This window comes from Penaeus chinensis, chromosome 37, assembly GCF_019202785.1.
Source record: "Penaeus chinensis breed Huanghai No. 1 chromosome 37, ASM1920278v2, whole genome shotgun sequence".
In the NCBI taxonomy this organism is placed as follows: Eukaryota; Metazoa; Arthropoda; class Malacostraca; order Decapoda; family Penaeidae; genus Penaeus; species Penaeus chinensis.
This window is the reverse complement of record NC_061855.1, coordinates 8,030,914-8,043,413: the sequence shown is the minus strand read 5'-3', so window position 1 is coordinate 8,043,413 and position 12,500 is coordinate 8,030,914. Positions and strand designations below refer to the sequence as shown.

At 36.7% G+C, this 12,500-nt stretch overlaps 1 protein-coding gene across 2 annotated transcripts in view; it reads left to right on the top strand.

Annotated features, from left to right (window-relative positions):
* LOC125045661 (DDB1- and CUL4-associated factor 17-like) overlaps positions 1–12,393 on the top strand; it is a 13,483-nt gene extending 1,090 nt beyond the window's left edge. The window contains exons 2-10 of one of the 2 annotated variants that reach the window (XM_047643077.1): positions 1,602–1,735; positions 2,194–2,331; positions 2,536–2,802; positions 4,992–5,110; positions 5,588–5,761; positions 7,646–7,791; positions 9,571–9,649; positions 10,820–10,960; positions 11,169–12,393. In XM_047643077.1, the coding sequence (XP_047499033.1) occupies positions 1,602–1,735; positions 2,194–2,331; positions 2,536–2,802; positions 4,992–5,110; positions 5,588–5,761; positions 7,646–7,791; positions 9,571–9,649; positions 10,820–10,960; positions 11,169–11,627 (1,657 nt within the window). In that variant the 3' untranslated portion in view covers positions 11,628–12,393. Of the gene's footprint in view, positions 1–1,601; positions 1,736–2,193; positions 2,332–2,535; positions 2,803–4,991; positions 5,111–5,587; positions 5,762–7,645; positions 7,792–9,570; positions 9,650–10,816; positions 10,961–11,168 lie in introns of both variants that reach the window. The other variant, XM_047643076.1, reaches the window with a different exon arrangement.
* The last annotated feature ends 107 nt before the right edge of the window (positions 12,394–12,500 follow it).

Below are 12,500 nucleotides of genomic sequence, written 5' to 3'. Positions count from 1 at the left end.
CTGGAGTATTTAGGACTTAATCGTAGAGGAGTACTGTCACTTTGTAAACAATTACTATATTGTTTTTGATCTAAGGACAGCATTCAGAATCTTTCTGAAATAGGTCTTGATATTCCTTAATTAAAATATTGATTTTGTGTGGGCATTTCGTAAGAGTAAGAAGAGATTAGAATTGTATATTTACCTGGAAAAGACTTTTATAAGTGGCACTTGAGTTGGAAGAAGCCATTCAGTTTATATTGTTTATTGCAATCCCAATTTATATGTAATATTGGAAATCCTGTTCCTATAACCTGTTATATGAGGGGCACCATAAAGTATTATAGGAAAACTAGGGATTGACAGACTTACAGCATTTCACGAATTTCCAATCTGTCTGAGAATATTCCAAATGTTCAGAGTAGGAGTACGTGAAGATTGAGAAGTGAGAGGTAATGGCTTCGAAGAATATGTAGAATAACACAGATAGGTATTAAATGTAATCTGTTGGAAATAAAAATAAGGCAGCTCCTGCTTATTAAAATCCACAAATCTGCGCTCCATTGTCTTTACCTCTAAGTTGCCAAAAAGCAAACAAAGCTCATTCAAACAATATAGCGCTTGTCAACTTCATGGCATTTTATTGTCAAATAAGGAACCAGTCCAAGCTCGGTGTTATTGAATATAAGTAGTAGAATATTGTTCCTTGGAACAATGAGTTGCATGTATTTTTAGATGGATAAATCATGTATATATTTACTAGATTCATAAGTATTTTGGGTATATCTGTTCCAAAAATGTCTTCTCAAAAATTTAGTAAAAAGGACAAACCATACTAACTTGATATGATCTGTAATGGAAGACTTACTATATAGACTAATCGTAGGTCCATCTTGATAGCAAGGAAATGTTCAACAGAGCTATATATTTTGGCAAGATACCTTGGACTGGTTTCTTATCTGATGATATATTGCATGGAGGTCTGTAAAGCTGTGTTGGACATAAAGGTGTGTGATTTGTCAGAAAGAAATTAAAACTGACTTTTGGAGTAGCAAGGTAAAAGACCTGTTTGTCTGTTTATGTAATTATTATCTCATTCCTGTTTCCTTTTTCCTCACACCTCTCTTCTCTTTCATGTCATCTTTCGTCTCCCATCTCATCTCTTACCTTACACCTCTCACTTCACATCTTTCATCTCTCTCCATTCTCCTCTCTCCTCGTTCATTTCTCTTCTCTCCTCTCTTTTCTCCTCTCTTCTCTCCTCTTTCATTTCTCTTCTATTCTTTCACATTTCACTTCTCTCCTTCCTCCTTTCTCTTCTCAGCTCTCTCCATCTGCTCCTCATCTCTGACCTCTGACCTCTTCTCTCATCTTTATTTTCTCTTCTCTCTTTTCTCATTTCTAGTTTCTCATGTGTCTTATCACCTCTCTGCTCTCTCCTTACTTCTCTCACCTCTCACCTCTCATCTCTCACTTCTCTCCTCTTTTCTGTGTTCTCTCTCTTTCTTCTTAATTTTCTGTGCTGGGTTTTCTCATCTCTCTTCCTGTTTTTCTCTTTCTTTGTTTGCTTGTCAAATTTTCAAAAGTGTGATAACACATTTTTAAACATTTCTTCCTAACAGGACAAGCCTACAGGCTCTTCGTTATTGTATATTTGGACCAAGAAGAATGTGGAAACAGCTTTTGCATGTAAAAGAAAATTCGTCGATAGAATTTTGTGGGGATCTTTTGTGGACAACAAAACCCTCAAATGCAGGTATGTGATTCCATTTACAAAACCATGATTTGTTCGAGAGCAGGTATATTTATACTGTTGGTCCATTTCAGGTGTTTACAATTTTATTATGAAAGAATTAGCCTTGATGTCCATTGCCAATGATAAAAAAAAAACTATTTAGTTTCTAAAAAATATTTTTAGTTTACTTCAAAACAAGATAAAGTTTTGAGATCCCCATCAGGTGAGAATGAGAGAGTGAAGAATAGAAATAAGTACTCTGCACTAGGAAAGGAATTGGCTTTCCTAGTTATTGAATATTTGTTATCTTTCATTTTTCTGTTTTTGAATGTTAGAAAATTGCCAGTCTGGATAGCCTGCAAATGCTTATGTGATTACTGCAGATTTAATTGCTTTTGATATATTATTATGGGATTATTGATTTCCTTTTTCTGTTACTTGCACATGAATGAAATTTATACTTTATTTCATTCTAACAGATGAAAGTGTTATGCAAAGAATTTGTGGTGATGGACACCTTCTTCAGATGTACAAAGCTGACCTCCACCCTCGACCAAAGGAAATCAAGGTATATGATGTACCAGATCCAGTCTATAGGTCTTCTGTTCCAGGACAAGGTCAGTACTAATATATTTTTAATGTTAGAGAGAAAAAGAAACTTTAATACTCTGCTAGGATTTCTTTCCCCTGCATTTGTAAAATCATTACAATATTGTCTGCTATTTGTGTGTGAAGTCACGACATTGTGAGTTAATTTTGCATGAAATATACAGCTTATACACATGCTCATATATATGCTACTAATTGCCTTTTGATTTCAGAATACCGGCCCGTAATCTTTGCCCTCCGGAAAGGAAATGTATTGACACGGCATGACCTGGAGAAAGGAACAGTTTTCAACCGCATTCACCTGGGCCAGATGCAGACCAAGACACTCTCAATGAGCTTAATGGATGATGTCCTCATTGTCAAGTCACCCAAGCTCAAGATTGAACCACAGACCGAGTACTTCTTTCACTTTAAAGTGTTTCAGATGCATCCCTTTGGACTTATAGCTTCACTCAACATTCATGGATCGGTATTCCCAGGTGAAGTCAGGCACCTAATTTCAAAATAAGGAATTGGTTATACGATTTGCTGGAATGGATTGGCAATGAGACAGAAAACTACTTGTTTACAGATATTAAAGATTTTGTCCCCTAAGCCAAGAAATAGATTAGAGTGTAGTGATATTAGGGTGAAGCTTTACCTCTGATATGTCCAAAGGAGTTGTATGTAACTAAAAATCCTTAACCTTTTAACACGAAGTGGCATCCAGTCTTGCCATAAGGCACTCTGCCCATATGCTGGGTGGTAAATATCCATGCCATGTGAATCTAACCTTGCTCTATGTTATATGCACTAAACAGTAATTTACTTGCTTGGCCCTGGCTGTGGCCATGGATGAGTACAGCCCTTCAATGTAGGCTTAATCTATTCACAACAGGTAAAAATTTAACTAAAGTTTGATGAGGCCTAAATTGTTGTCTGGTTCATGGGTGGGTCCAGAGGTGTCATCCCAGCCTTCAGGACCTGAGGTCATGATGTGATTAGATGCCATTCAGCATCTGTGAAATTTTCATCATGACATGATTTGACATCACCCACACTGAGTGGATTAATCTCTTAGTGTCTTTTATTGGACAATCATTTATGCTGCTCTGAAATTCATAGGTAGTGGGGAAAACATATGTCTCTGTGCTTCTAATTTTTCAGTTTAGCAGCTAACTGTGCATGGCTCACTTTGGTGTAGGTAAATCCCCTTTTGAATAGGGTTTACTAATACTCTTCACCTACTTTTATAAGAAAAAGAAATGTTTGGCTTCCTTAACCACAATGCTGATGGGCATGGCATGTATGTACATACCACAATGTTTTTATTATAATATCTGTAATAAAAGTAACACCATTGATATTCATAGCATTAGTAAAAAATATGTTTTTCCCTGCCAATTCAGGGAAAGGTGAAATTAGGTAAGGTCACAAGGTCTACTTATTGACTCCTTTGTGGCTAAGCACTAGCAGAGTCATCTATGTGCAGAGTAGAGTAAGTTTTGTGGATTTAAAATTGAGTAGTCACATTATGTGAGGATAAGTGGTGACAGGGGCAGTTGAGGTTTCAGCAGGTTGACATAAAAGAGAGAAAAAACAAAAGCAGGTAAGTCCCTCTAAGTCTTATATGAAAGGGATTGATATACATATTGCAGCACAGTATGTATAACATTAGATTTTCCAATTGTCGTTTAAGTACTTGGACGAGGAGCTATCTTGTAAAATTTAACCAGCAGTTAGAATTTAGCCAGCAGTTAAAGGTATAAATCTTAACAAATTATTTCCATTTTATGGTTCCAATATTTCCTGAAATGGATTTTGATTTTGGTTATGTGATCCATGCAGAAATACATTTGAGACACATACAGGCATGTATACCAGTTACCAAACCTTTGATAGCTTTTTTTTTCGGCAAAAATGACATAAGGACCACTCTGCAGAATTTCCTTGCAAGCGGTCTTGGATTATAATCAGGGAATGTAGTATATAACTATGCATTGCTCATCCAGTTAAAGTGCACTAAGAGGGTATATGGTATGTCTCATCCCTTTGACGAAGCAGCAACGATTGCTGTCATGAGTTCAGTCATGGTCTGTTGGTAGCATACGTTGAACCCAAGAAGACATTCCACTCGACAGTCAACCTTTATACTAGTACTAGAAATGCTGTAAAGGCTAGCTCTATTATGTGACTTCAGTTGTAAGGGAAGGGTGTGTCCATGTACCAACAATTTTCAATGCCTGCATGGGATATAGCCTGGGTTGAGCTGTCATCTGATCATCTGAATGTTGTGATGGTTCTTTTTGTATTTATTTATTTGTAGCTCTGTTATTATTTGTAATGATTTTCTTTGTTTTATATTGTTTTAATAATATATCTAGATTTTATTGCTTTTCTGAATATTGGCAATGGTTGGTGGGAAGTGCTGCTAATTGCTTATTTACACATTTGGATTAGTTGGATGCTATAAATTATGTTGTTTAGTATCTCATTTATGTAATCAGTATTATTATTCATAAGCTAGTGGCTAATTGTCTAAAATGCTTAAATATTGTATAGTAGTATCAATAGCATTATTACAAAATCATACTGTAGAATTTGATTTTCATGTTAGCTAGCTGTACTTGCTGTATTTCTTTTTTATTAACATTGAGTATGGTGATATAAGATTTGTGATAATTTTCAGACGAAGAGGACAAGAAGAAGTATGGGAAGATGCGTGATGTGGAGATTCATGAAGGCCTCTTGCTTGTCCTTACTGAAAAGAGCTTTAGTTTGATTTACAATGCACAGGAAATCATCAGGGTGAGTTAAAGGCTGAAATTAACAACTGATAAGGAAATTTGATGTTAGCTGCAGGAACACAGAAAGACAGAAATATCTGGGGATTTTACCAAGATTTGTACCCCTTAGAATAAAGGAGTACAAATTTAACTTTCAAAAATTATCCTCTGATGGAATAAAAAAAATAGGGGTATACTCCTCTAGAATTCTCTTGTGTTAATTAATGAGCAAATGTGAAACTGCTATCCTCTTGTAGTAAATTTTTTTCTTTTTGTACAAAGTTATATATGCAATATATTTTTCAACTAAAGTTCATAATTTACACACCAATAAACGTCTTATGTAAACCATGTGTAGCGAGATCTAATTATCTATAATTTGATTGTGTATATTTTCAATATAGAATTGTGTTTGAAATTCTGAAAATCTTTTTTATTAGAATATCTGAGTTATTGATTTCATACAGTGGTGTTGTACATATACTTATTCTTTTTCCAGATGAAGAGCACATCAAACGATTTTCAGGTCATCCCAGACAGTATACCATATGCAAAGGATATGGTATTAGAAGCACCTCCTCTCCTCTTTGCAGCTTATACACACATGGACATTCTTGGTTTAGGTGCTTGTCCATGGGCCTATATCAGAGCTGTGTCAGATTGTCTGTTGCAAGTAAGAGCAATAATTATTTTCCTTTTTTTCTGATCTGTGTTTTCTATTAGAGATTGACCTCCATCCTGTCTGTCCCTTGCTTGCAATGGAGGTTCAGTTTTTCAGGTTTTGCAAGAAAAATTTTGGTCTGAGATTTCAAATCCTTGATTTTGCACACCAGAAATATGTATGTCAAGTACATACCATTCATTGGAGTGACAGATTACAAAACAAAAACTAAAAAACACTGGATAAAAAAATGCTAGATAAAAAAAAAATGTTCATTATGTAAGAGGTGAATGTGAATCCATAGATATGCCATAGAGTCCTACAATTACTAATTTATATCCTTAACCCACGTCTCCGGGAAAATGTTGTTTTCACTGTAGTATTTTGTGAAGTGGCTCTGCACATAGATAGCTCTGCAAGTACTTAGCCATAAAGGAGTAAGTTTGTAATATATGTGGTGTCCATCTATTGCATGATTGGTCTATATCTCTTTGTGAAGTATTTGTAGTGGGTGAGAGCACCCACTGGTATGGCTGGATGCTGTAGGTGATGAGATCAATGTAGGAGCAGGAGAGGCTCTCCAGGCAACAAAGGACCGGGCAGTCCTTGTGTTGCTATTGCTTGTTGAGGTGTGGCTGGAGGATTGAGTTGCAGATCTCGGTACTGGGTCCTGAAGCTTAAGTACAGAGGGGATGTGTAAGTAAACAGGGAATGAGTGAAGTCTGCGGTCCAATCAGAGAGCTGTGAGGTGTCCATGGCAATCAGTCAGCCATTGAGTTGCGAGAAGTGCCTGCTGGTGAGAGAGCGAGATGAGGTTGTTGCATCTGATGTAACCCAACCCGGGAAGTAAGCAGAGTTGCAGGACTTGAGCTAAGGGAGTGAGTTAAATACCATCGGGTCATTCCCTGGCACCAGTGTAGTGGATGGCATATTTGGGCATTGTATCAGCATGGTAGATGACTGCAAGTTCTTAGCCAAAAAGGAGCCATTTTGAAGTAGTTGGGGTGTCATCTACTACATGGAGTGTCTGTAGAGGGTGTGATTGGGTGCTGCAGGTGAGGAGATCAGTGTGGGAGCTGGAGAGGCTCCCCAGTCAGTGAAGGACTGGGCAGTCCTCTGTTGTTGCTGCTTGCTTAGGTGTGGCTAGAGGATTGTGAATTGCTGATCTTGGTATTGAATCCTGAAGCTTAAGTGCTCAGGGGCTGTATAAGGGAACAGGGAAAGAGGGGAGCCTGTGGTCCAATCAGAGACCTGTGAGGTGTCCATGTCAACCAATCAGGTTTCAGCAGTGAGTTGCGAGAAGCACCTGCTGGTGAGAGAGCGAGGATGAGGCTGTTGGAACTAATGTGAGCCATCCTGAAAGCATGGAGCTGTAGGTTTTGGGCCATGCTGCTACAAGTTAGTAGACCCTGTGATCTCACCTGATTTCACCTTTCCTTGAGTTCACAAGATTTTTTTTTTTTGATAATGTTATCAGTATTGATCCTGTTCTTTTTATTCTAGACATTATAATTATAAAATACCAGAAAATATTTTAGAAAATCAAGGAAAAGGGTAAATAGGTGTCTTAGTACATGTGGAGCCATCTATGAGTAAAAACAATTAACAACATACATGGGCATGACATGTATGTACATGCCATCCCTGGCGGCATTAGGTTAATGCTCCATTCACAAAGGGAATGGAGATTGAACTTGCTAGACAGTACCAGATTAATAAGCTAAAAGTATGTGCTCATTCACAGTGCCTGACACAAGTAAACAATCTGCCAGATTTTGACAGATCTTGCAAGATGATGCCATGGTCATGGTGTATCGGAGAATATATAAGAATGTGGCCCCATACTGTCAATCATAGAATCTCCCATTAAAGGGTCAATGCTTCCATGACTTACAGGTTCATGAGCTTTCATCAGGGGAGTTGCTGGAAGGTGGAAAAGTGATGTGGGAAGACAGGAACGAGCAGCAAGTGTCTCCAGATTACTTAATGTTTCATCCAGATGATTCAAACAAACTGATTCATATTAGGACTTCAAAAATCAGGTACGTGTTTGTAAGGTTTGTAAGTCTATATTCTTATGTGTATAGACATATAAATATATATATATATATATATATATATATATATATATATATATATGTGTGTGTGTGTGTGTGTATGTATGTGTGTGTGTGTGTGTGTGTGTGTGTGTGTGTGTGTGTGTGTGTGTGTGTGTGTGTGTGTGTGTGTGTGTGTGTGTGTGTGTGTGTGTGTGTGTGTGTGTGTGTATGTGTAGACATATATATATACATATATATACATATATATACATATATATATATATATATATACATATATATACATATATATACATATATATACATATATACATATACCCATATATATACACATGTACACATATACATACATGTACATACATATACATACGTATACATACCTATACATACGTATATATAGGTATACATACGTATACATATGTACACATATGTACACACACACACACACACACACACACACACACACACACACACACACACACACACACACACACACACACAAACAAACACACACACACGCACGCACGCACGCACGCACGCACGCACGCACGCACGCACGCACGCACGCACGCACGCACGCACGCACGCACGCACGCACACACACACACACACACACACACACACACACACACACACACTTTATTAATTTATTTAAAATTTTCTGCTGTGTCAACATCTAAGGTCATTACCGGTGTATTCAAAATATAGTTATAGTGTGAGGCTTCGTGGCAAAGCCCCCAGGTTAAGGAAGTGCTATATGACATCGAAGGTCGTACGGCGCTATGGTAAGATAGAGTAGCGAAAAGGGTTAGGAATGAGTTAATGATTAGGGTAAAGTTACAGGTTGAAGTAGAGGGTAGTATGGTAGTGAAAGGGGTAAAGAGGGGGAGCTGATGGGGTATAGTGTAAGGTAAATGTTGTTAGAAGGGGAAGGAGTTAAGGGAGCATTGAGCATTATGATAAAGGATTGTGATGAAAATGGCAAAAGTGAGTTCAACGATTAGGGTAAGTGGACAGAACATGGGGATGAAGAAACGGAAAAGGAGAGAGAAGAAGAAAAGACCATGGAAAGTTAGTCGAGACGAACAAGGTTGGGGTGCTTCCCTACGTTGGGCTCAAGTCCCCGTCTCCTAAGCAGAGGACTAGGAGGGGTATATATACTTACTTATGTCTGTCTATCTGTTTGGGTAGTGACTCCATAGTTTGGCTAATTTGAGGAGTTAGGTGGCCTGTCTGCAATGAGTCAAAGATTCTGTGTTAAAATTGGTTCTGTAGCTCAGTGCCTCGTATGACTGATTTCCATTGTACTCTATGTTCAGTTCAGTTTATTTGTTGATGATAATTATGGAATGGTACCAGGAAATAAATTTGAAATAAAACAATTTATTTTATTATCACCTTTAAAAAAGAAAACTACCTGTATAAATACACATCACACATAAGGTAAAGCTGGAAAGGTTGAGAGAAGTGCAGTTTGGATGTATCCTCTGTATCATCAGTTAAGGTCAGCCTCTAATATAATCCATAGTCACCATATATTTGAACTTTTAATTGATCACACAACCATCTATAGGCAATATGAGTATTCTTGCTTTACCAATGTAGACTAGGACAAGTATAATAGTAATCTTTAGATGGTGGTGAATTTAATGATGCTGTGTGAAGTTTCACTGCTGAATAAAGTTATTAATGGCTTTATTTGTTCAGGTGCGTATATATTTAAATTTTACAGTATGTACTATTTTTTAATATTTGTATTTCTAGGATTTTAGCCATCAAGGAGAAGGATGGCAAACGTTATTTGGAGGAAGAATTTACTTATCCAGTAGAAAACAAGGATATGGTGAGTGAATCTTTACTTTTTCTTGGTCAGCTGTAGAGTTTTCAAGATTTAGAAAAAATTATATTAACTGCTTGCTCCTATGTGTAGCTCATCAGTGTGAAGTGTGGATGTACTAGCCCCTACCTTGTAGAATAATAGCTCTCCTCCCATTACCAAAAATAGCTTTCCTATCATATAGGTGTATATGTGTATACAGTACTCTATATTATCTGGTGTATGTCACTCTCATTAGGTTAACCCATTGGATCCAGATGCTTCACTCCCATTGCATGGCCATAGATATGGGCATTAGGCTTACTTGAGCAGCCACTCTTATGAATGTGTGGCTTGTAGGCTGGGATGCACTCGAACAGCCATGTTTGGTGATAAGACACTCTGCCTCCCATTTATTATGTTATTTTCTCTTTTGGATACATTAATAATAGCAATAATAAATATTTTGTTATTTGTGTAATTTAATTTTGTTCATAGTATTCAATTTTCTGTAATACAACAGGGACAGTACATTCCACACTTATATATTGACGGAAATAATGCAAAAGCTCCTTCCTAAGTGTCAAATGAGTCTAATCACCCTCCAAGAGATTTTGCAACCGTGGCTAGTCATTCCTGTTACCCTGGCCTTCAGCTGAAATGGTCATGATGGCAAGTTCACGTCACTCCACCCTACAGCCAGATTTTCCCTTGATGGCACGCTTATGTTACCTTGCCCCTCAAGCCAAATTTTTTCATGATGTGATAGTCATGTCATCCGGATTGTAGGTTAATAAGAGGAGTGAATTGCTGTTCTTAAAGTGGTAGAAAGTAATTTTAACAAATGTAAAAAAAAAGAAGCATAAATGAGAAGGAGTAACTTCAGAATGTGGAGAAATCTGATAGCCATGACGTACAGATAAGTAACTGGTCAAGGACGTGAAAATCAAACTGTCTTTTCCAAAGCTTGTATTCATTTTCATTCATATCCTTTTTCTACAAGGTGGGAAATGAATACTGTATAGCAAGTTAAAGCTAGAAGTAACAATTTCTACCTTTCCTGCCTCATGTAGAATATAAATCTCATTTTATGCTTATAGTAAAAATATATCAGTCATCAAAAAAACATTACAATAAAAGAAGAATATATAAGAAAATGTAATGAATGATATATCCCCTTATGTTCTTTCCTAGCAGATTAAGGACGTTGCTAAGTACTCCCGTTCAGGGCGGCTTTTGAAATCCAAGTTTGAATGGGATTATTCACTGAACAGAGCGCTTGCCTTTAATGTTGAGACAGAGTTGAGGATTCTTGCCATTCTAGAAGCTCAAAGAGATGTAAGTTGGAGGATTATTGTTGTAGGAGTTGAGTCAGTTTAGAGGAGTTAAGATAGTATTGCTACTTAGTTCTTGTATTGTACAATATGATTGCCTGTGAATATTTTTACTTTGAAAAATAATTTGATCTGTATCTTGAAATAATGTAAGTTTAAATCTGATTTATGAAGATGTGTGAATTTTTTTTTCATTTCCTTTCCTTTATTAGGAAAACTGTCGTACACACCTGGTGAAGGTTACATTCTATGACAGTTACTCTTATGAATTCCTTGATGAACTGGACGTCTCTGCCACGGTTGATGGGGATATCGAGACCAACCGACTCAGTGTTCACATGGACAGAGACATCTTGAATATTGTTGTGTATAAAGGGAACCAGTACACCATCTTTTCTTACCGTCTGAAGGAAAAGATGCAGACTGAGGAAAGTGCCCCCGACAAATTGAAGGTTGTGAAGAAGGTAAGAGAGAGAGGTATCTGTAATAGGAGGTCTGTCAGCTATGCAGAAAGGGACACTGAAAACAGTGAAAGTGGTAATGTGAGAAGAAGACCAAGAGAACGGAGTAGAAGGGAAAGAACACAAGGAAGAAAGAGGAGAAGGAGGCGGGCACAAGAGGAATCTAGTGAAAACGAGGCGGAGCAAGACTCTGATGAATGGGTACCATAGTGCTACCTCTCGTATGTGATAATAGTGTAAACCATTGTAGGTATCATTAAATTTCTCTTTTTTATATATATTTTGTTTTGTATGATTTTCCCTGGGTAAAAGAAAAGAGTATAAGATACCAATATTGAGGGTTTTTTTAGTTATTTACTTTTTATAGTGGCATTACTCTGAACTACAGCTTTTCTTATTTCACCGTAGGCAAGCTTTGTATTTGCATCATGAAGTCACCATGATCTTATATCCAACTATCACTGAAATCACACTTGTTTTTCAAGCTCTCTGAAGTTAACCCTTTTATCCTGGAAAGAATTGAAAGTTCGCATTCTAATGTTCAACAAAGGATTATGCATTATGCAGTTGTGGTGCATATTATCTACTTTGATATCATATTTATTCCCATGCAGCTAACCTTATTCATTCTAATGAGAGTTCACGAAGATAAAAAAGTCTCTATACATAATTTTGTGATTTGTACGGTATCCAAAAGTTCATTCCAATTTGTATTGAGTTCATCATGTTGCAATTGAAGTATTATTTATGCAAAACCACTTTCTCAGTAATATTGTTCATTATCTTTTTTATGACTAAAATTACCAGAAATACTGTATTTTCAATTTTTTTTTTATTCTGGTAATAGTAAGATATAGAATTAACAACATAATGTTAGGGATTATCATGCAAACATCTCTTTAACTGCATTCCATTTCTAGGAAGGTGACCTATGCACATTTTTATAACTATCCAAAGTACAGTTAATACTGTATTTATTCCATTTTCATACTGTATAATTATTTTTGGTAAAGTATTAAAAACAAATATATGAAAAAATATGTTTTACTTGTACCTATCAGCATTTTAAGGAGCACAATGTTG